The 25,497-nt window shown below is 40.1% G+C and overlaps 1 protein-coding gene across 8 annotated transcripts in view; it reads right to left on the bottom strand.

Annotated features, from left to right (window-relative positions):
• Positions 1–24,254, bottom strand: part of NKTR (natural killer cell triggering receptor) — a 45,373-nt gene extending 21,119 nt beyond the window's left edge. For 4 of the 8 annotated variants that reach the window (XM_055804290.1, XM_055804292.1, XM_055804295.1 and 1 more), the window contains exons 1-6: positions 24,168–24,253; positions 23,779–23,859; positions 14,770–14,844; positions 7,929–8,036; positions 6,828–6,872; positions 4,980–5,067 (exon numbers count right to left, since the gene is read on the bottom strand). In XM_055804290.1, the coding sequence (XP_055660265.1) occupies positions 4,980–5,067; positions 6,828–6,872; positions 7,929–8,036; positions 14,770–14,844; positions 23,779–23,836 (374 nt within the window). In that variant the 5' untranslated portion in view covers positions 23,837–23,859; positions 24,168–24,253. Of the gene's footprint in view, positions 1–4,979; positions 5,068–6,495; positions 6,524–6,827; positions 6,873–7,928; positions 8,037–14,769; positions 14,845–23,778; positions 24,048–24,167 lie in introns of those variants that run through there. The other 4 variants (XM_055804293.1, XM_055804294.1, XM_055804291.1 and 1 more) reach the window with 3 other exon arrangements.
• Between the last annotated feature and the right edge of the window lie 1,243 nt (positions 24,255–25,497).

Below are 25,497 nucleotides of genomic sequence, written 5' to 3'. Positions count from 1 at the left end.
AAGTTGTAATAAGGACATATTCCTCAGTAAACTACATGGCTAAAAACCAAGGCAATAAATCAATTATTACACAAAACTTCCCAATGACAAAGAGGGTGGTTACTTTTTTTTTGCCTCCTATTGTTTTCTTTATGCTTCATTCTGCAAAGCCGCTTCTATTTCTCTAATAAGTGTAGCTTGACAGATTTTGGGTGACAATGGAAGCAAAGTTAAGCCCACACAAGCATTTGTAGGATTAGGAGTCTCATTAATTTTTTAGTACTTTATATACTTATTTTCACATGATTTGCACTTATTTTGTATTGCGACTTTCCTTACTAGCAGGTTGGGTATGGCCACATGCATGATGGGAGGTGCACTAAAGAGACAAGATACCATTATCAGATCCGCTCAACTGAGAAGCAGAATACATTACTCAAGAAGAACATCACCCAACAATACAGCCAGTGAGCTGGAACATCCAAGAACAGGCTGACTATTCCCCTCCCAACTCTAAATCAGGGACCTAAAGACATTAGCTGCATTTGTGCAATGCTCTGGATGCACTCCCCCAGTAACCAATAACAATGAACCTTTTCGGCAGCAGTTCAAAACAGATATTGGAGTATATAGGAAAAGGAAGAAGATCCTAGAGTGGTTTCTGTCAACCTCTACCCCATCCTAGGGATTCCATATATGAGTATCAACATGGAAACAGGACAATTAAAAAGATTAACACCCTCAGGTGGTGGTTAGAACACTACCGAAATAACTGATAGTTCTAAAAGAAATTAGTCCTAGAAAACAACCAAATTAAGTAGCAGTGCTACCTGAAAACACAAATAGCCAATTTATAACCTGTGCCTTACAACCATCTTCAACACAAGTCCGCAATAAAATGCTACAACAGATCCCTTTAGTAAAGAAAAGTGTAATTCCAGTATTTTTCACAAATCCAAACATTATACAAGGATGGTCTCTGTGTCTTTTCTGCTGGATTTCAACAAGATGCATTTCTTCAGACTAGAAAATGTTTCTTAGACATAAGTGTAAATAGACTTGGCCTATTTAAAGTACATGTGCACAAAACCCATAATTCTTCCTCAGCTAAACATTCTCCTTTCAATCCAACTGTTACTCCTATTGGAGTAAGAAAAAAAAAGGTGGGGAAAATCAGTCAACTAGCATTAAACAGCACTTCTGAAAAGATACATACACACATCTCTGACTCTTTATTCTACTTTTGCATCTTGTCAGTTTCTACCAGTGCTTTAATTTATGTTCAATCTTTTACTGGTCTCACTGGAGCTTCCTAACAATACTTACACTGTCTCTTCCATGCTCGGCTCTCTATTGTTGCTTATAAATGCTGCAAGCTCACTCATGCCAGAGAAATTCCTGATGAACCAAGGCAAGCTGATGATACTTTAGGATTGGTCAGATGCTTGTTTACATTAAATTTAGTCTGGAGCTTCTATTTCAAGTAAACCTGATCATTTTAGCTCAACTTTTAACAATTTTTAGGCATTGCATAGAGTCTAGTTGTGACCAGTTAGTGCAGTCTGCCAAAAAAATATTCACTGCTTGATTGCGCTCTGTAAAGACTGGTTGTTCCAAATGACACTTTTCTGTGGGGTAATTAGGGAAAGCACTTCTGATTGAATAAGCAAAACTGTTATAGTCAGGGTTTTTGCTGTTATCTTAGTCCTGCTTGGACAAATACTTATATAAAAGAAAGTAACTTATTTACATCTCTTATCTGTTACATTAGACATGTACAACAGAAATAGATTTCTCATCTCTGAGGTTACCTATGAAAAAAATGCAAACCGTTCTAAAGAAGGTCAGCTGGAGATGAACTACTTCCCTTTCTAAAATTCTAATCAATAAAATTCAACACGTTCAAATCAATAAAAAAAAATATTTAAAGGCTGCCACTGAAGACCGCCTTTCACACATTTTCAGGTTATATTTGAAGAACATTTTTTCCCCAATGATAAATGACTGAATAACTGAGCATTCTTTCGAGTATAAGAAACATATTTGAACTTCAGCTTAAAGTGTATCACTCAAGGATGCAAACATATTATTAAAGAAAAGCTGTATAGATGCACAGTACATTCCCTAAAGTAATCAAACAAATGTCATGCAAGACTAACTGCTTTAATATACTGCATTTTAAAGTTCAGTCAGAAACTGCCTAAATAAAATCCTTAGTAGTTGTTTCCTACTTTGAATCTTGAAATCCAAACTCTCCATGTTATGAAGCAGAAATGAAGTACCACCATTAAAAAAAATCGGTACAAAAAGATTGTTGAACTATGGGTTTCACCACCCATCCTTGCCTATTTGTAAACCAAGTTACTAAACATGAACCTGACTTTGTAACTCACTGCATACCTACACACATGCTGTAACAAGCAGCCTCAGTGGCTTCTGTACAGATTCTGGAATTATATGGTATTCATTCCGAGGATCAGCTGCAGTACCAGAAGCCAAAAGTGGGATTCAGCTTAAATGCTTAAACTTTAACAGAGTAAAAGCATCCTCAGGTGAGGTAGGCATCTCAGCTGCTGGTCAGATCCAAGGAGAACACTCAGCTGCCAACACATAGGCATCTTGAACTGTACCCTGTCTGGCTTCCAGCCGCTGTTTCAGGAGTGCAGGGTGTCTTACAGGGGCTACATCATATTTGCACTCCCTGTCTTGGAGTTCCCAATGGTGTCTCAAACACTAGATTTCTGCATGCGGTAAAATGAAAAAAGCCCTTGTCAAGAGGGTCACAGAAGTCAAGAGCATTACATGCTTGAAAGACCTGACAGCAGCCTACCTGAACCTCACTGGTTATACCAGGAGTTTACCTCTGGTCTTGGTTCACTTGCCTGACTCTAGGGCAAGCTGGTGCTGTTTAAGACATTACAGGATATCCATGAAATCTGCATGGGGCAGGCAGGTAAGACACAAGACCTTCAGAACATCTATATATACTTCTCCCCTGGCAGCTGAATTCCAGGTTGGACACCCCAGAACCCCGAGGTCAGCTTTAGACTCCTACAGGCAGCTAAAGTGAATCTAGCTTACATGGAGACAATTATGTTTAGCTATCTTACTCTGCCTGAGTTCCCACCAAACTAACACTTTCTCTTTAATGGTGATTTTACTAAAAAAAACCTCAGAATGTTTGAAGAAATCTGAATCTTTCAAAATACTTCTGCATTTGATGAAAGTGCTCATGAATACTGTTCATTTTATGTCCCATGTAAATTACAATTTAGCATCCAACACAACCTTAGGTTGTTTTAGTATGTGGGGAGAGAAAGTGTTTATGTCTGATCAATCTAATTGAACAAGTAAGCAGAGTCTACTAGGCATAAGGGAAAGAAGATGACTTCTGAATCAAATCCAAGAAAGAAAAGAAACTTTAGAGCCCTCAAATGATAGCTTCTTGACAGATGTGACATCCATTAATTTTTCATGTATGCTGTTCAGATAAGCTTAAAAATGGAAAATTATGACAAGCAAACCAAAAGATAGGTAACCAAGTAGTAAATAGTGAACCAATGTCTTGCAGAGATCTTATTAAGCCAGAGGTTGGTTGGTGTGGGTTTTTTTAAAATATAGATTGTTTTCCATATGAATGTATATAAATACCCATTCAGATTTACTGTAAGGAATCACATAATTTAAAATTTAGTTTGAAGGTAACAGAAAAGAAGCTTTTGAGATTATTTCCTCTCTACGGAAAGTCAAGACAGTGGTAACTGTGAAAGCCTTCCTCTTAGGTTCCTATTAATTTTCCATTTTTAGGGCATTCTTTAGGAAAAGACCTAAAAATGTCTCATATCTGAACTTCATATCATACTGAAGATCTTTTTCAGGCAAAGAAAAAAATATTCTTGAGGACAATTTACTCCTTTACTGAAGACAGTGAAGCGCCATTCATTCTTATCCCCCAAGAAAGATGGCAAAGAAAAAATAGTTTTTCCAGTTAAGTAACTACACTATAATTTACTTTGGAAAACACCAGTGTTATTTCACAAAGTTCTTCTCAGCACAAGCCCAAAGTTATAATCCCAATCTTTCCAAATACAAACTGATAAACATTAACAGAAGACAATTTTTGAAAGGGAGTTACCAGGAAGAATAAATCACATAAAATTAGCAAGTTTAACAATACTAATACTGAACCTAGAATGTACCTACTTTAACCAGACGACCCTGGCATACCAGACCTGAATATTTATTGATGGTAGAGTCATGCAATTTCTACAGTTATAACAGAATATGGCTACACACTAGATGACTAGGTTTATTTTTACGTTTTTTAAGGTAATGAATGAAAAATCTGATTGTCAGCACATCATTTTACACAGTGTTGGTACCAAAGTAGTTGGTATATATGCACAAGTAAACAGAACTATGCAGCAGTATAGAAGAAAAGCATGTCAGGAACAAGCACTCCAAAATAAAAATGAAAACCCAAAACAATAAACAAAACCCCACTCATCCTCCCCATACTTCCCCCGAAACACCCAACTCCCTGCAAAACTAAATCATGGTATTTTAAAGATTTATATGAATCATTATATTTTAAAGAGCAAATGCAAAACCATACAACCAACCTCTAGATCTCATTCCCTTTTGCATACAATGCTCAACACTAATCTGCAGATAATCTGTTAAGATTTGGTTGTTGCACACACAAAGCCAAAGAATCTATTTTCTGGACACTAAAAACTTACTACATAAGTCATATTTTTAGGGTAAAAAGCAACTACCAAGGAACATCCATGTAGTACCAGCTTCTAATCCAAATGAATGTCACAAGCAATTTGTGATAACTAATGTTTCCTATTATAGCTTACATTGCAGGTGCTCACTTAAACCTATTTAAAATAAAGCGGGTAACATTGTTATAGATAATTTAGCAATACCATCTTTCTCATGAACAGCGCTTCTCTGTTTAAGAAAAGCTCAACTGTCATATTACATTTACTCACATGAAAAATTGGGAACCATTGGTATGTTTCCCTCGGTTTGCCATTGACAAAAGGAACGCTCTGTCATGTTTGAGAATAAAGTTTTCATCTGTTTGAAGAAAAAATATGTTTGTCAGATTTTCCCTGACAAGGAATGCAAATCTAATTTTCTTAGTAACTTATGGATGCTATAAGGAGAAATTCTGCTGCTGCTGAAGAAACACAAACAGGTTGGAAAACACCAAAATGAAGTTTAAAAAAGCCTCTCAAAAGCTACAGTAGAAGCAGTTATGAGACAGAAAGCATTCTTTCTTAAAAAGTTTCAGATACAGTGCAAACGTTGCTAATAAAACCCTTAAAATCATTATTAGTGTCTTAAAATTTAGATTCTCATAGACCTGGATTTAAATCCAGTATTTTTTGAATAAGAACAAGGTTGGTGGACTTACTGACACTCTAAAACAAGACTTTACATTCATGATACTGTTATTTACACAGCCTGCACCTCAGGTACACAGATCAAGAGAAAGAGGCATTTCCCTGGTATAGCACATTAAAAAGACAAGACACCTATCCATTCAAAACTGGAAGTCTCAAAATGTACAAGGGAAAAAAAAAAACACCTAGACACCTGAATGAGAAACAAAAAACCATACTCTTCGTGCAACCTAAGTATAAAATCAATTAAGACTAAGCTAAAAGTGCATTTGCTATTCCAGTGAATTAAAGAGGACTTCTGGTTATACAGCATAATATAAAACCAGATCTTCTGAAGTTCATTTTCAAAGCTAGAAATAGTAATTTGAATGTAGAAATCCTTTTTGGTTTATGTAATCAAACCACAATGCTATCTGTTCAGCACTCACCACCTTTAGAAACAAACCCTAGTAACTTCTTAGGAAATGGAACTATTCAAGAGTTTTGTTTGACTGAAGGCTGTAATACTCCAACAGCAAACTATGTCTCTGTTTAAAACAAACTTAATGATATGCACTTAACCTTGCAAAGCTACTTGCAAAACATACAGAACCTGGGGCTGTTACATAAATACATATACTGCCTTTATTAATGATGAATACCACAGTAAGTACCTGGATTCTTTGCAGTAAAGAATTGTATGTCTTTAAACAAATACTTTATAAACTCACCATTTTCCTTCCAACAACAGATTTTTAAAAAGAGGTAAGTGTACATTTATTTACAAATTCTTTGCAAATAAAATAACTTCTGTAGCATACAAACAGAGCCAAACATTTTTAGAAGCGAACACTAAGCATACAAACCTTCAATAGGGAAGGGGAGGAAAGGAACATTAACAAAAGAAGAAATAACTGTTTAGAGCTAGAAATTATGCCAGTATTCTTTCTCAGAATAAGTCATCAACCCTCAGAGAGGTTAGACACAGAACTCTTCATTTCTCCAAGCAACACAGATATCCATCTACAAACGGACGTATCAGTTGTCTATATATTTACTAGGGAGGGTACAAGGGAACAGAGTTTGAATGAATGTGTGTTACTGAGCTTTTGTCTCTTACCTTTTCATTTTGCAAAAGACCACATTCTCTATAAACAAAAGAATATGTTGACAGTTTTAGGCAGGAAGATAGGAGTTTATTCATGAATAAAGTTGCCTAACCTCCATGCTGAAAGTCATGTTTAATCAATAATGTTAGCCTTAATTGTCAGCTAAAGTTAAATATTACAAAAAAAATTATCTGAAAGTCATGCATATATAAAGAATTCTCATGCAACATTAGTTTCATGCAAAAGGTGATCTATAAGTAGACCTGTTTTCATTAAGTAGCTCGGGAATCAAGACTTATCTCAGAACTGCATAAAGAATTTGCAAAGACGTATTTCCTCTTACCTTTAAAATAGCCACCATAAATAGATTCACCTCCTTTTCCGTTACCTATGCATTAAAAAGCATTAATTAAACCTTTTACTTTGTTTATGAAAAAAGCTGTATGTAACATTCCGCTAGTTTATAACAATAAACCAGGATACTCTGAGCAGTTACTAGTATCTGAGCATAAGCTCCTTAGTTAAGAAGTCACAACTGTGCATTATCCCATTGACACTGAAAATACTGAGAATAAAGATTGCCTTAGTGCTTCGGAACACTGTAAAGTCTGAAACAGGGCTCCAAAGACTAATTCTCACTGGTACTTGCTAAAGCAACAGCAGACAGCAAAAAAACTGCAAGCAAGAAAACCACCCCAACCCAACAACAAAACAAGGAAAACCCAGACAACAAGTAGATAAGACCAACAACCTCTCCTGGCTCAAAGCAGCTGAGCTATCACTAGCGTGGATGAGGTAAGAGAGTAGCTAGCAGTTTTAAAGACAGTTCTGCTTGACTCTCGAAACAAGGTATCCCCTCACCATGTTTTTTATCAGGTACAAGGTTTTAGGACACAGAAGATGCACATTTTGGTAAGGGAGGGTATTTCAGAGGGGGGCAACGGACTACAGCATTATGTTGTATATATACTGCAGGGAAGGAAGCAAAGAAACTCTTAGAAGATCTCCTTTTAGAGACTGATCCATTAAACAGTTCTAGCTCATTTACTACTTTATTATTTTTAAACTTATTCAAACAGTTATGTCCCTGTATCAATACAGCACTACTAGTATCGCCTCTACTGCAGACACAACAGTGAAAAGCAGCTAAGACTACAGGTTGGATTTGAATTGTTTTAATAAGATAGGTATTACCAACTCCAGCAAGGGGTTGGTTTTCTTCTTCTTAACACATTTTTCTAAACAAATATCACTTCAGTTGCAACATTTTAGAATTTCAAAAACTAACACAAAATGGGTGATCTATGCTGTACCTCACAGCAAATGAAGAATTCTTCTGACATTGTAATACTTCCACAGCATTTTCTAAAATTACATTACAACCACCTAGGTTATAACATTTCTGTTCAATTTCAAACATTTCAATTTTAAAAGCATACTTTACCTTCGCTGAAGTCCCCACCCTGAATCATGAAGTTTTTAACGACACGATGGAATGTAGTGCCTTTGTAACACAGCTTCTTTCCAGTAGTTTTGCCAATTCCTTTTTCACCTGCAAGGTTAAACAAAAAAGCATCTACAGACTGTCACTGAACAAATTCCAAGGGTTTTACCTCCCTAGTGCTAATGGATATGAGAGCCATCAGAAGAGCACAACTATAAAAGATAACACAGTCCTACCTGTTGCCTTTCCACCATCCATTAATAGCAGAAGGGACCCCTTTACAAGGGGATTCTCAAGTGAAAATTAGGTTTCTTCTTAAAAAAAAATTCCTCCTCTCCCAAGGAGGAGTGTATTTATTAGCAATCCACTCAGGAGAATTTATAAGAAAACAAGAGTTCATAACAACTATGGGTTAACCATTTTCTGTGGTTGTATCTATGCTGCTATGTTAGCTGAAGCTTATAGCAGAGTCCTTTTCAAACCACTTACACATCTGGATATGCCAACTGAATCCCAGGACAGAAATCTGGGCTCAAAACAGGCTTCAACTCAGTTTCAATGCAATCCACTTGGAAAAGTGGGATTGGGATACTCCAAGCATGTGCCACATCTTCAACAATCCATGTGGTGTCAAGCTACCCCTTAATGCCAATCTGCCTGGCACCAACGCTCACCGTCTCAGTAGGAAACCTGCACAAAACAGACTCCCATTTCTGAAGAGACTGACAGAACAGGGGGACAAAATCGTTTATACAAGAACCATTCCAGGATGAACTGAAAGAGAATTGTAATGGGGGGGTTGGGGGGGAGGAGAAATCGCCCAAACCCTGAATTGGTACCAGGGCCATTCTTACCCAGCAGCAGAGGCTAAGCCAGGCCACGATACTTGTTAATCCTTTCTGAGCCTGAGATTTCCTAAGAGGCACTCAGTGGGGTCCCAGTGCAACTGCAGTTCAAGCCTACTGGTGATTTTTCAGAAAGACATCCCAGAACCTCAAGCTTCACTAACACTTCTTCCAACTTTTAGGAGAAAAACTGCACTGGGCATGTGGATGAGGGTACTATAACTGGCAGGGCAGAGGTCCTACACAGTAGCTTCATGAGGGGTTTATACTGGTCCAGCCAAGGGACGTACAAGAGACACTGACTTCAGCTTCCAAGATGAGGGGAGCTGGCAGAACATGACAATTAAAGAGTAATAGGTATATTTCAGCTGTTGCACAGGGTATAATCTGATGTAAACCACATGTGCATAAGGTATTCTGCAGTGATACAGGTCAAACAACCCAACATTCAGTTTCATCCCACCACTGATTATGGAACAGGCATTTGACACTCAATGAGAGGACATTTAACCAGTGTGTATTGTATCATGTAGTGCCCTTAGAAACGTATGTGTAATACGTACGTGTACTTGCTATCCACAGCCAACACTCCCCTTTTGCCATCTATTGTTCCTCCACCCAAAATTAACTGATGGCCAGCTCACCCCAAATTTGTCATTCCAAACAGCCCATCCCCACAAGGATGAGGGCAAAGAGCAGTCTGCAGCACAAAAACCAGTCATGACATTGCTGTTTATCATACTGTGGAAGCCTTCACTCTTGAAAATACAACTTGTTTTCCATTACCTAGACTCTCCATACCCATAACCCATGCCTCCTCCTACCCCATTTTTATTTTCCACAGAAGTTACCTGCTATGGTTTAACCCCAGCTGGTACCTAAAGTACTAGCAGCTGCTCACTCAATCCCCACCACCAGCTGGATGAGAAGAATCAGAGAAAAGGTAAAACTAATGGGTTGAAATAAGAACAATTTAATAATTGAGATAAAATATAACAATAACTGTAATGAAGAGAGAAATAGAAAGGAATAAAACCCAAGGGGAAAAACCACCAAGTGATGCACAATACACTTGCTCACCACCCATTGACCAATGGCCAGCCAGTCCCCCAGCAGCAACTGGTGGCTCCCAGCCAATTCCCCCCAGTTTATACATTGAACATAACATTCTATGGTATGGAATAACCCTTTGGCTAGTTCGGGTCAGCTGTCCTAGCTTTGCTCCTTCCCAGTTTCTTGTGTGCCCTGCTCACTGGCAGAGCACTGGAAACGTGAAAAGTCTTTAAGCACTACTTAGCAACAAGTAAAAATATCAGTGTGTTATCAATATTATTCTCATACTAAACCCAAAACACAGCACTGTACCAGCTACTGAGAAGAAAATTAACTCTACCCCAGCCAAACCCAGGACATTATGCAAAGCTATTCATTACACTTCATTTCCCCCCCAAACATGTACCCCTCTGCTACAGCAATGGAAACCCCATACCAATCAATACCAAGAAGTACCTGCCTACATTTTTGGTCATGTTTCAGCACATCCCTCAGGTTATGGATAATCCCCTTACAGAATGGGATTCTGCATTGTACTTGACCACATAATTGAGCTGATACGTTGAAGTGAGTGGTGAGCTTTAGACTATGGTCAGAAGTTGCAGTCCCTTTTTTTACTCTCCTTTATGGTATCGCCAAGACAGCATAGTACCTATCATAATAAATAGCCCCACCTGTAACGTTCCCTTCCTTTCATGCATAATATAACTGTGGGCAAAATCACATAGCTCCACTACTCATTCCACCATAAGCCACAGAACTTCAGACAATGCACTGAAGCTGCTAGCCCAATGGCAGATGGCTAAGTGGCTGCACAAGCTGTACTATGTCATTCTGATTTGCAAAACCAGTCCTTGAACTCCCAGTCAGGCAAAAGACAGAGACCAGTTGTTTCACTGGTTAGAGCTGCAGGCCTTCCCTAAGCTCTGACATTTTTCTGCAACAGCCAGTACAAAGCCCATATGCTGGGCTTCTTTTTTGTTTATGGCCAAATACTAGCCTTATTCTTTTTGTCCTAAGTGTGCTTGAATTTTGTCTGAAAAAAAAAGGAAAAAAAAGTCTTTGAGCCTCACGTATTTGCACTCTTCCTGCCTAAGCTGTCCTTTCCATATGCTGCAAATTACTTGGGAATGGGATGGTGGAGAACTGACATAATGCTTGCCAGGGATAACCCATTTAGCTGAGGAAGGCACAAACACAAGGGCCGTTATCAGAGTGCCCTTTCCCTTTGGCTGGTAAGCTTTGCTCTCATGTTCGATTAAGACCCTGCGCTGCCAACCCCATCTGAGGTATTTTCACTTAGGTGCCCAATAGTGGTCTCAGAGATTATGAGAAAGGAATCTCCTGACAAAACAGCAAGGAGCAGATGGGCTTGTGCTTATTCAATAGGTGGACTGACTGAAGGACCTGCAAATGCCAGTTTGCAAGACCAGATGTTTTAGTTTAACTGCAAAGAGCCTCTTGCTGTCAAGGCAGACAGAGTACTTTCACAGTAGCCAGGTCTATTTCTGACAACAATGTCAGGCTGCAGGAAGGCAGCCAGAATCACCCTGTCCTCCTCCATCTGTTTCTGACAAAAACATCCTGGCTTGCCTCACAGAGCTTGCAGAGGGAGCAGCAGACATGACAGTGGTCACAGTGTTTCAAACACTGGACTCCGGTCTTTCTCTCAGGGTGTACCACCTTGCCTTGAGACAGGTGAAACCACTCTTCACAATGACACAACAGAAATGCACAGTCCAAAACTCCCAGCATCAGTCAGGACACATGGTACTCTGCAGCTGGGATGCCTTTATCAGCTACAATGCTGATGGTTACCCATACATATCTAAGGAAAAAGAACATGCCAGATTGGTCTAGCACACCAAATCCTGAATTTATGTAGTACAGAAGTATACAATACCTACAGTCTGCTGCTAAGATATTCCATTACCCAGACTATATGGTCCAGAATGGCATAGCATGCCCTGTCTACTACACAGCTATACATCTCCTTAGATGAGCGCAAACCTCGCATACAGCTACGAGAAGGTGTCAGCAACAGAAAGTGATGCTGCATTGAGTAAATCTCCAGTGATTCAAAGATTCCTTGCAAAGACCAAAAGATGAAGACAAAAGATATACCTGATAGGAACTCACACTTCTATAATGACTCAGGTTCTACCAATGGATCTTGCTGTGAAAGGTGGCAGGAGTCAGAGGAGCCCAACCTCTGGAAGCAAATGAGTTATTCAGTCTCTGAAGATGGTATAGTAGCTCAGAACTCTAAATATTTAAAGCAACCCTTCACATCTCAGTTCTGGTTGCCAGAGATCAATGCCAGTATAGCTTCATCTCTCATCACAGAACTGCTGCTCTTCTGAAGACAGGCTTTGTAGGTCCTCTAACAATCTAGGCAAACACAGAAGCAGTAGCCCAACCAGAATCCTACATCGGTCCATGGGGACAGGGGGAAAGCACCTACCAGAGAACTGCTGGATCCTACTGTGAAGAGTGTGGATGACCCTAAGCCTGGCCTGCCACTCCTGGCCACAGTTGTCATCTGTGGTACCATGCAGGAGACTGCATCCTTGTGTAGATTATTCATTTAGATGCTGACGCAAGTTGAGGTTCTAACAGCACAAGGCAGGAGGGCAGAGAAAATTGCATGCATAATGCAGGTAAACTAGCAATAACAAGTGCACTGGAAGAACTTGTCAAGCAGAAACAGAAAGGCAGAACAGTTGATAAGGAAAAAACCCCAACACCTCAGGTGTACTGAAAAGTAACACAGATGTGATTAGTGCAAATAAGAAAAGAATTAATGTTAGCCACGCAACTCTAGCCTCCAAGCGCAGCCACCTGGAGTCCAAGTTTGAGAACTACCAAGGCAGAAAAGAGACGGCTTCTGGCAGCAAAAGAAAGGAGCATAACTTAATTCTCTTAAACATTATATTCACCAAGAGAAACTACATCAGGTTCTTCTGTATGTTTTCTCTCCCCCCACAGAATTCAATTATCATGGGTTTATTAGCAAATTTTTAAAGATATCTGTCAAATCACTGTTCTATCCAATGAGTACACAGTAACAAACACAATTTGCAAGAAAAATGTTTCAGGTAGCTTTTAAGTTTGTGGGTCTGGCCTCAAAAACAGACCCCCTAACTTTGTGCTTACTTTCAAATATCCTTCCAATTACAGACAGGTTCCAGCTGAGGACATCAATGAAACCTGTATAGCCAACTATAGAAGAGAATTCAAACAGGGATGAAATACAAAGAAGTCAGACTTTTTTTTTTTTTAAGCTGTTCTTTTTTTCTGCTTGTTTGTTTCATTCCTCATCTCCAGCACCTTTTCCCTCCTTTGTCTCCACCTCACATTTTTCTAGCAAGGCTCCTGTAAGGTTTTCAGCAATCCTTCAGAGCTACAGAACATGAGGCTCAGACATGATGCTATTCAGTCTGCTACTGCATGTTATTTCTTATCTTTTATAATCTATTCCGATTAAGGTAAGCTTCAAACGAGTTCCCATTTTCCTGATAGTTGTATCATTCTTTCCCATTCTCAGTCTGCCCTTAGGAATCTCTTTAGTAAGCATAAGTGATAAATGAAATCAGAAAGTAGAATCAAAAGAGGGGGCATCAGAACACAGACCTCAAAAAAAACCCAACAAAAACCCCATACTGTACCTTTCACAAGTTTATAGTATTATAAAGCTCTATAAATTTTCACAGAGATTATTCCAGAACACATCACATTCTGGGATTTGAGCTCTAACAAGATGCATTTTAAGAAGTTAATACATAAGGATATCAAATTTGTTTAACATAACCAGTTAGCTAAAAGCTGTTCACTAAAGCCAGATTTTAAAATGCTGTCTGGAAAGTCTTGCTGGAACGTTTTCATTACTTGGAAAAGAGTTACTTCATATACAAGGTAGAGGACTCACTGGTGCAGTTAATTCAAGGTATATTGCAAGCTGCTGAGCATTCAGGTATAAAATACCAGGAGATCACCAAGAGACACAGAATGCATTCTTTGCATAAATAACACCAATTTCTCTAATAACCTAATCAAGATTAATCTTCAACTTTTTCAGCTGAAAAATCCCTGAGGGACACTGCAGACCAAAAAACCCCACCAAACCCTTACTACACTTACTCTTCCAATCATGAGAAAACTTTTGTAAAAAGTTGTCCTGCTTAAAAACCAAGGGGTTAGAGGGTGCTACATTATAACCAGACATTCTTTTGATAATGCTGTCCCTTTCACTCCACAGATCTCCCCTCTCTCCCACTAAACAATCGCAGGATCTCTAAGGGACCATCTTATTCCCTTTTAGTCCCTCATTTAACTTAAATCTGAGAACTCTCATTTTTAAAGATGCTCCTGTCCTCTGATCCCTGTGTAGCACTTCTATGAACCTGAAATGCACTCAAAATTGCATTATATATAATTATCATTTTATATAAGATACAATTTATATATATTCAAAGTTGTATGTAGTGTCCCAAATTATACCTCACCCATACACTGTGCAGTGACATTAACACTTAATGTCTCTCCTGAAAAATCCTAAAGAATTGCTTGCCTTTATCACATTGGTGTAACTTAAGTGATCAATAATCCCAGCACAGTCTCAGCTTTGTCAAGTACTTCTACCTAAAGGAGCCCTATATTAGGGACAAAAAAAATTAAAAAAAATTGTTCCATACTTTCAGTTTTGCATTCTGTAATCATGTACTATCTCCACTACTCTAGCTCAGTCACAGTTATAGAATACTACACTATTTCCTGCTATGCATTATTCAAATGTTCTTGGGGCTTACAAGTCACAGCTCTGTTTTTACCAGGAAAAAAAAAATAAATGATCAGCACTATTATTATGCTGTGGTTTATACTTGCATCAACAAATAATAATTGTAAGAAACATTAAAAATCTTAAATATAATCATGCAACTTACCTGAGCACAAGCAAAGGAAGTTTTTGCAAGTCTTCGGACATATGTCTGAGAAGAGCTGAAACATAATTCGGCCAACTACAACATAAAAAAAAAAACCCAAACATTTTATAACTCTTTATAATGATATAAGAAAAACTGCATATAAGTAAATCAGCATGTTTTGAAAATATTATTTTCTGAGAAAAAAAAAATTACTGTATCAAGCAGAATAAGAAAACATTTCACATATGCATATATTAAAACAAGTGTCAGGAAAGAACAATACCATATTTGTAAAGAAATGCACATCAAGTAGTACAATTACATCTAATTCATGAAAAAGCCTAATGATTCCATTTTGATTTGAACCTGGAAGGCCAAACTGATTTACTAAAACAGTTTACAATGTCAATTCATTTCTGTCTTGGGAAAAAAAAAAAAAAAAAGAAGAAAAAAGATTTGCCACAAATACAGGCCCTCAAAGAACTGGAGTAATTCACTGCCCCCTACAAGTACTATTGATGCAAGAACTATTTCCTTTAAAGAAATATGTAAATATCTATAATGAAAAACAAGAGGTCAAGAGAATTTAAAACTCTTTCTTTAAAAGAAAATAAAAAAATTAAGAAGGATGTTAATCAACCCCTAGGAACAGTTAACAAGACATGGCCTTGGCAGAAGGAATAGTATGACACCATAAATATGTCGAGCTAGGAAAAAACAAGATAAGCTCAAGGAGAACCAAATGGTTAATAAGGCCAAACAGAAATCTACTTGAACTGTGTGTGAACTATCCTAATTAGCATGTTAAAAGATCCACCCTCGGGTAGAGAAAGCCCCTTCCAAACAAAGCCCCCTCCCCACAGAACATGCGCAGTGAAAAGAGAGAGCACTGTACCTTTAAATGGAGCCGAGGCTCACAAGAACCAAAGCGCATAGGAATCACTAAACGTGATTGTAAAAGAATTGATGATAACGGTTGCTCAAAATATATAAAATGTTTTACCACGTGTTTGTTAACTGGTGCGCTAGCTGTGTGCAACTACCGCCTAGCATCCATCTCGGCTCTGTGTGCGGGTGGGCTCCTGACACCGGGCCAGGAACCCAGGTTTGGGACAACACTGCTTATACAAATACGTTAGCAATTATATTTCCACAGTTTTCCTTGTGATCATTACCTAAAAAGTCCAGCTGACTTAGCTCCATACTGTATTAAGGATTAGAGATGCACTGGCACTCTTGGCCTAAAATCCTTTAATTTTAAAAAAATAATAATTAAAAAATAGATGAACCAAATAGGGGAGATGAAAGGCAGGCAGGACAATACCAGCAATTTCAGGATAATGTTCCACTTGCCAGATACTATGAACCAAATACTACTTGAACTGAGTCAATTCTTCAATTCTCACTCTCAGTGCAGCAACCCCCACGCTGTTGGTGGCAGTCACGCTATGTACCTTCCAAAACTATTAAAATACTGCTGAAGAGTCCTTTAATATAAAGACAAAATAGTTTACAACTGATCCCCATTTTCTTTTATATTTTCCAAGATACTGGGATGCATAACATTAAAGAAAAAAACCCACCAACAACCCCCCCCCCCAAAAAAAACCCCCAAAAAACAACACACAAGAAATCTTTAAGAAATATATAATTAGCAAAGAAAAACTTGTTATCTCTATAGGTTGTGAAATAATCCATAAAAGCCATACTGTTGGCCAGCATTACAAGGAGACCAACAATCTGTCAACGAGCACTACCCTCTAGTGGTGTACACTGGGAAGACTTCAAAATTAATTTAAACAAGTCTACTCCAGGAATTACTTCTCTTTTCCTTTCCTTAAAGAAGGAAAAAAATAGAAACTGAAGTTCAAATGTATTTTATTCGATACTTTGTCACTAAGAAAAGTTCTGAGTGGCTCTTGAGAAACTGCATTCAATTTTAAGGCTTGGTCCAAACATATACAATTGCCAACAAGGTGAATTATTTGTTCAAAAAGGGGAGAAATAAAACAGAGAGACCATCTGTATTTTGTACTCTTAGATAAAAACGCAGGATGCCTTCGGCTGTTGATATGTCTGCTTTTCATTAACTGCAGGAAGAATGTTCTCAGCATTCATCATTACAGCAGAAAAATCTAAAGAAAATGGGGAGGGACAGTCTCTAAAGAATGAAGGAATAGTGAATATTCAAAGACCCTGCATTAAACAGTGGCAGGTGTAACTACCACTATGAAAACATAGCTACTTGCAAGCAAAGAAACCATTACAAGCTATGTGGGTTGAAGACTATTACAGAGAACCCAAGAGAGAGACAGATTAGTAAAAGAGTCAGCAATTTTCATTATAAGCACAGTAATTCTGGAAAGAAGTCCCATTCTTCCACTTGCAAAAGCGCTGAACTGAACTACGGGCTTTAGAAAGCCACCTGCAGATAGCCTCTTGCATTTGCTATGTGCACTAACACACGGCATCTTTCAGAGAAAAAGTTGTCACTAAACCCATTCTACTAAGAGTAGAGAAATACAGACCAGCTGGTGATTTACCAAGGTGACAGCTGCCAAATAACTAGTAGTTACTGCCTATGGGCTCCAGGAGGGACTTTTGCTGTCACGCATAAATTGGAGAAGCCTCCTGGTTGGAAGTCCCTGTCCTACATCTAAACCCCACAGTTTTTAGCACCACTTCTGTTTTCTGGTGGAAGAAAGTCATCTGAAGTTCTTGAAGATGTCAAGGCAGAACATGGAAAAAGACCTTAATAACTGAGGTATGATGATTTCAACAGTATCTTTCACTAGTGCTTTGTCAATAATCTCTGCTAGCTTCTCATGCCTTTCAACTCCTACAAACTGTTTGCAATGCATGTCTCCAACATCAAAAGACTACAGATCCAGTTTAAAAGATAAAGATGTCTCTCCTCCATATAACCTAAAGTACTGCTTACCCAGTTACAGCCAGCTATATAAAATGTTGCAGTGTGCTTATAAGACACAAACTACATACTGTGCATCCATCTGGTGGGTTACTATTTGTATTTTACCTAAACTGCATGAATGCCATTATCACTGAAAGGTGGTATTTTCCACTGACACAGTCAATTAAATGTGCCACTGAAAGATCAAACACATTTTCAAACCTTGATCAGATAAATACATATGAAATAACAGCTGTTAATAAAAAAATATAAAATTCTATATAAAAAGTATGCTTAGAACCTTTGATTTTTTCTCTTACCTCTTCCCTAAAAAAAAAAAAAAATAAAATCTCATTTTAAACTTGGAGCTGAGGTATATGCTGACATAACAGATAAAAACGCCTTTGAGATGCTACTAATTTCCTTAGATTTAGACACCTCATCTGAAATGACCCACTTTCACTGCATAAAGAAAATTTCCAACACTTTCTTCAGCTTCCTTTTCCTGATATAAAGGTTATCTGATGACTAACTATAAGGCTCGAATAGTAAATTCAAACAAAAAATTGCTAAGAAGAGTTATTCAAGTGGGTGAAGTCTGCTCAGAAACCTACCCAGGCTCCTCCGTCGGCTTTAGCCAAGACACCACCCTGCAGAGATGCCTCACTTCTCACCTGCAGCAAAACATGCTGTGATTGTATTTTTAACAATGAAACTCTCACCTAACTAGAGATGCAAATCTTCCAGTACCACAAGTTATATGAACAAATAAATTCTTCATTTTAATGCATCGGCAGGCAGGACATCTCTGTAATTTTAATTTAGTGCTGTTCTCAATAGAAAACTAATTCTCACCAGCTCACAGCGATGAAGACACGTTTGTCTGTAACAGCGTAGATTTTACAGCCCATTACTGTTATGTTTTGTGCTAGCTAAAACCACAGTAAATTATCCAACCATAACTTAAATCTGCCTATTATTTGTAAAACAATACTTAAAGTATTCTTATTTGTTAGCAGGCTTTATACTTGTTTTTTAAAGATATTTTTTGATAGAAATTGAAGCAAGTGATGAAAGAAGTATTTACATTACTGGTAATTCCATACAGGAAGTGATGCATAAAGTCTAAGATGTTTTGAAGTTTGATTTCATAAAGTGCTATCTGTAGCTAATGAGCTACACCAATTAGAGAAACTAGAAGGCATAATGACCAGAAATAATGCAATTTCAGAACTCCATTTTCAAACTGAAAGTTGAAAACTTTTCTTCTTTTGTTTTGTTTTTGAACCTCTGATCAATTTTTCAGCTGAGTAAGAACTAGTACTTGATTCAAATTCACTGGTAAAAATTCAGGGTAGGAATATCCATGCTGTATTGTAATATGGGCTCCCGCTAGCAAAGTTTGTTAAAATGATCATTGATTTCAAATGTTTATCCAGTGAATTTTTCCAAGTAAACAAACCTGAGATTTTAGAAACAACCTTGGGAGTCAAACACATATGCTTGAATGTATTTTCCATGTAAGATAACAATGCAGCAAAACAGTTTGGTTATAGATCATAAAGGTGTCAATTTCAAATCCCAAAATAAATGTCATTATTCAAAATTAAATTTATATACATTGGTTTTGATTGTCCCAATTTCTTAGAGCAAACCAAATAAGAAGCCACTGCAACACTCTTCCCAGTATAGCAACAGGAATACGTTGCCGGAGAAAGCAGGGATTACAGCCATAAAGACAGTGATGCATACCCCTTACAGACCTAGACCAGGATGCCTGCCAAAGGCCCAAAGGCTTAGAAAGATCTGCGTACAAGTTTAAATAACAGCTTGCTAAAATGACCGTATTTTAATTTTATAAATTTATTTATCCCTATAGTTGTGAACACTAAAACATATAAATTTAAAGAGAGTGCTTTAAAGTAGAAATGTGGCTACAGTTTTCAGAAAAATAGCAGCTTACCGTGGAAAAAGAACAGGTTTTATTTAAAACATCAGTTAAAAGCAATGGGTATCTCCGCTCCCCTGGGTAGGGATCTACAGTCTTGACATATTAACACTTTGTTAATACTTTCTTACCCCACCCTACACACTTTGCAAGCAAAGCCTCCATAAACTTCTTCCCCCAGGTCTCTACTAAGCCCAGTCTTCCACAAATACTACCTGAAGCTCCCCCCACTCCGATCTTCCGTGGTCTCCACAAAAGAAAACATATTTCAGTACTGCACACAATAAAAATTGACTGTCTTCAGTTTCACAGAGATATGCAAGTGAGAAACTACACTTCATCTTCTCCTAGCAGAAGAGACTGATGTGTTCAGTCTTCCATTTACTAATCCATTTTGTTCTAGACCTCAAGGTAAGTCTTTGGGGTATTTCATTCTGCACTGACAATTCTATATGATTGATTAGATCACAATTTTTATTAAACCAGTTCCCTCTGAATCGGTATCTTACCCCCCTTACACACCCCCTGATAGGGGTGCCCTGTATCACATGCCGCCTTGGCTCCTGGTTGTATCGTGCTCGCCTGGATTGCCAGTTGGTACCTAGACAGAGTCGAAGTGCTGATCTGTTTTCTGCCAATCTACAACTTTTTGGCTTCAAAGGGCTAAACGTTAATATGAAGCCAGTTGAGAACAGTTTCTGTTTTCAGGAAGGGTAACAAATCCCCCGTTAAGACATCCCTGGTTCTACTAATGCAGGCACAGCACGACAGTGACTTTTGTAGTGCAGTTTATTTCACATAAATTCACAGCAGCTGCAATCCTAAAACACACCAAATTTTAGGCAAAAGTGACTAGAAGGATAAAGGTAACGAAAGAACAGACTGACTTATAAGGGAAGGGACGTACCCCAGGAAGGAAGGAAACTGAAATGGAATGAAAAGGTGAGCAAGGGGTGAAACAATAACAGAAGACAGAAGGAAAGAAAGTTTAAAAAAAGATGAGAAGAAGGAAAATCCTTCTGTGATTTAAGAATAAAACAAAGCAAAAATTAATAAATATAACACACTTTATGATGGATAAACCAGCCTGAGGGGTGGGAAGATGTGTGAAAAAAAGTCTTGGATGGCCACATGAGCTTGCTACAGCAGCAGATTACGTATGTGACATCCTAGTCAGACATCTGTTCTAATTATCACGGTACCTGAAAGACTGAAGCTCCACACAGATTTTGCATCACAGAGTAAAGACAGAATTATTTAAATAGGCATCTGCTGCCATCTCAGATTCTTGGAATACTGTAAGTAGTTTACTTGTACGTGCATGCTGTATGCATCCAAATCCATTGGTGAGGGGACCCAAAAGAAGGGAGAGGTACTGTCTGTGCTAATATCAAAATAAATGCTTATTGCTGATTAATTCTCCATTCACTCTTGCAAAATGATGAACCACAATGTGCATTCATAAAAATAATGCTTAACAGGCAACTTATTAAAAGCAGCCTATATTTAGACTCAAAAACCACTGACAATGCCTACGAAGTTTGACCCACTTCAAGAGGCAAACACAAGCAGACATCAAGTTTTTTCCCAAGATTCTGTAACTAAAATATGGACACAAAAGCTATAACAAAGCTTCTGAAAGCACAACCTAAGCTACAATATCCATTCCTGTATTTTCTCAGGGATCTAGCTGGAGAGAAACTAATTCAGACTCTGCAGTCCCCTCCACTTTCGCATACATGCGCACCACCTATTGCTGCTCCTTCTCTTCTAGTCTGTGCGCTGCTCTCCATGTTTTTAACTGCTACAGGTATCTTGACAAACATTGGGTAAGCAAAGTCTGTAAGGGGAGATCTAAGAGTTGGCAGCTGCATGAGGGAAGATTTTTGGACTCCCAAGCATTCTACAATGTTAAAAATCACACAGTTTTGTATTCTGCAGGCAGAGATGTCCCCAGTACCATGACAGGCATGCCCTCTTACTCCCTGCATTTTGTGCAGAGACATTAGTTCAGCTTTTCAAGTGCAGACAGGGTGGGGGCAATGTCTTTATTTCTTGGCTTGCAACAGCACGCAGGGTTGTTCTTTTCCCCAGTTCTTTCTCCCTGCAGCTAATAAGAATGATCACACAGGTAGCCTTATTTATCAAAGTAAAATAAGCAAAGCGTTAATTTAAAAATCTGCTGGCAGTGTAAAAGTTAAAATTAGTATCTCACTAGTATCAGCAGGAGAGTAAGTATATCTCCCCGAGTCAGTGCTCCATGTCATCTGGAAACACTGCTTTATCATTCACACTTGATTCAGCTTTTGAAGGTCATCTCACAGCTTAAAGAGCAACATTTAAGGTTTTCTAATACAACCTTAAATCCCGAGACATAGTTGCATAGTGAATTAATAAACAAGATTATTCTAGAATAAAGTAGTATAACCAGATTACCCACAAGTCCCAGTATCAAACTGGCCCATTTTACGAACTGGCCAGTTTTCCTGCAAAAATACAAAGCATTAGTCAGGTGCAATAAAAACAGTAGGGCTCTGAATCTGATATACAGCTGTGAAATTCCTGTTAAAGAGAAAATAAACACAGCCAGCCACGAACAGAGCCGAAGCCCTGTGTCTACCCCAAATAACCAAAGCTCTGCACCATCAAGAACACCAACGCTGCAGTTCCTCTCTGACACCACTATCAGTCATCAAACCCAAGTAGATGGAAGGGAAAACAAGGTAATCCACTTTCACTCGTAATGCACAGCACAAGGCCAAGGAGGGGACAAGGCAGGCAACAAGACGTATTATGAAATGGGATCAAGAACGTGCATGTAAAGAAAAAGCAGAAGAAAACACCGCAGGGAGAGATTCTTCAGACGGAGAGTCAAAACAAAAAAACCCTAACAAAGATTAAAAGGAAATGAGATGAAGAACAAATTATCTTTGCTGTAAATCAATCTCATCAAGCCATCGCTCCTAAATGGGAAACCTACCCCAACCCAAAACAGTTTTAGTAGTCTCATTCCACAGTAAATCTGAATTTAAAGCAACTGAAAGTGTTAAAACTGCATTTTCATAAACATTTTTCTCTTCAATAAAAGTACTCAGAAAAAGCACTGCTAATTAAAATAAGCAGGAGTTACACTAGCAAGAAATTTATAGATATGCCCTATCAGGTCACTGAAGTTAAAATTGAATCGTTCTTTTGAGATTTTGGTGAAAATAAAAAGGAAGCCAAATGGGTTACAGTTACATCTGAATGCAACTGAAACTTGAAAACACAGAAATATAAACCCTGATTTCAAAGGCTTTCAGAGAAACATTGAAGCAGAAAATGAAAGTGAAAGCATAATGAAGCCATCACATTTATTCATTTTTCTGAGACAAATAGTACCAATATAAAGCACTGAGTATGTGAGACAACTAATATGCCTCGATAAATTCATGTTCAAAAAGATGGGGAAGTAAATCTGTAAAACGATTTTTACAGAGTGGGTAAAAGAGAAGAGGGAATCAAGTAGCTGTTCCAGGATTAAAACTCACAGTCTACCACTTATGGCTGATTACATTTGCCATAGGGAAAAATGTGAGTTAAGCGATTGATTTATTTTAATTATTATTTTTCTCAAACAGACCACCTGGTGAGATATTCTGTGATTCTATGGCCAGTTCTCCATGACATTCACAAGACTCCTTTTGAGCAGAAGGAAAGATGCAGACGAGATGACCTCCTGAGGTCCCTTGCCAGTTTTAATTACTGCAGGATTAAAAATACTTCTAGGAGCAACTCTCCAGTTTCCTCGCGGCTTGCCCCAGTTTTCCATAGTGTGTGGGGCTGTAATGGTATAACAGGTAACCTGACAGTACTTCTAACACAGAATGCTTTTTACCTTCAGGAGGGTGTTAAGTTAGGCTCATCGAACCTCTCTCCTCATGTACGGAAACAAAAATCAATCGCAAGAGAGAAAAAAAAGGCATCCAGCACCTCAGTAAACATCAAAAGTTACTACAAACTCACTCAAACTGCCCATCAACGGCCCAGCTCATTGCTAACGGCTCGAGTCAGTTATTATGGTAAAAACATGGTAAAAAAACCCCAAACAACCAAGCAAAAAAACCCGGCCACAACTCCCAAGCCCAGCACTGTAGCCGAACGCCGGGGCAGGAGCCGCAAGCCTTACCTGGCTCCCGGTTGATTTCGATCTCGAAGAAGCACTGGGGCCGGTCCTGCACCCCCATGGCGGCGGGCAGCCCCTCGCCACCTGGACACAAAGAAGAAGCGCCCTGAGGAGCGGCCGCGGCCCGCCCGCCCCGCCGGCTGCAATGACACCGCCGCGGCGCTGCCCGGGGAACTCCGCGGGCACCGGGCCCCTCAGTCCCGGCGGGGCGGCCGCGGCGGCGGGGGAGGCCGGCGCTGCCGGAGGAGGCCGGCGGGGGGATAGCACCCTGAGGAGACTGTTCCTCTCGCAAACAGCCGGTATGGGGGGGTGGGGTAGGGAAAGGGGGGGAGCCCCGTCAGCGCTGCCCGCCCTCTCCCCCGGGCAGGGGGCAGCAGCGGCCGCGGCCTTACCTGGCAGCTCCGGCGCTTTGTTCCCTCGTCGCGCCGCGCCCGCCTCAGCCCCCCGCACCCCCACCCCCCCCGCCAGGAGGCGCCGCCGGCCCCCAACGCCATTAACAGCCGGACTCAACGGCCCGGCCGACCGCCCCGCCCCGGCACGGCGCGGCACGGCGCGGCCCCGCCTCCCCCGCCGCGGCCCCGCCTCCCCGCCGCGGCCCCCGCCTCCCCCGCCGCGGCCCCGCCTCGCCCGCCGCGGCCCCGCCTCGCCCGCCGCGGCCCCGCCTCGCCCGCCGCGGCCCCGCCTCGCCCGCCGCGGCCCCGCCTCGCCCGCCGCGGCCCCGCCTCGCCCGCCGCGGCCCCGCCTCGCCCGCCGCGGCCCCGCCTCGCCCGCCGCGGCCCCCGCCCCTCCACCGCGGCTTTGCCCCTTCCCGCCTCCGTCACGGTTTCTCACCGCCCACGCAGCGCTGTGACGGGACGAGGCGGGAAGCGGCGAGGTCGGCTCTTTCCCCTCAGGGCTGGCCGCTCTCCCCCCCTCAGGGCCGGCTCCGCTCCCTCCTGGGCGCCCCGGGATGAAACTCACCCAGCCCCTTGCTGTGGCAGAGGGAACCGGCGCGGAGAGGAGGAAGATGCTTTACAGAATAAATAACATCGTGAGCCTCCTGTAGAGTGGGCATTCTTCCTCACCGCCCTGACCCCCAGCCATCGTGCCCCTGCAGGGCTGTGGAGCTGAGCAATCCACTCTGTGCTTCGCCCCTTTAATTCAAGAAGCCTGAGTGGTTTTGCAGAGATGTCTCCCCTCTGAGGGGAAAATATTTTTATGAGCACAAAAAAACCTCAGAAGATTTTGATGGGAAAATGTTCACCACAATGCTTTTGTCAGAGCTGTGGCAGGACTGCTCTGGTTCTTAGCACAGAAACAAGGCTGTTCCGGGGGCCAGCCTGCAATGGTCCTCGGCCCTGCTAAATGTATCCAGCCTTACTTTAGGAGCCCAAGAAAATTTAAACCAAAGAAATGTAAATTGTTGCAGCAGACTATAGGTTATTTTTTTCAGAGTTTGGGATGTTGGACCATCCCAGAGTGTGGAAGTGGTAACTTCAGCAAATGAAGTGTCAGACTCTTTAGGAAGGAGTATTAAATCTATGAATCCTCAGTCTACGACATCCTTCGAGCCAAATGACTTCATGCTGGGGATGTACAGCAAGCTTAAACCAGCTTTTCGTGTAGCCCCTCATATTAATGTAATTTATGTAATTACTCCTGTAATAGTAACTTCATTCTTATCCTTACAGAGATGGGTTTTTCTGGGAAGGCAGAGGAAGGCAGCACTTCCAGCATGGTATA

The sequence above is a fragment of the Falco peregrinus genome, chromosome 5 (genome assembly GCF_023634155.1).
Source record: "Falco peregrinus isolate bFalPer1 chromosome 5, bFalPer1.pri, whole genome shotgun sequence".
NCBI lineage: Eukaryota > Metazoa > Chordata > Aves > Falconiformes > Falconidae > Falco > Falco peregrinus.
The sequence above is the reverse complement of the archived record's forward strand: the minus strand, read 5'-3'. Positions and strand labels throughout refer to the sequence as shown.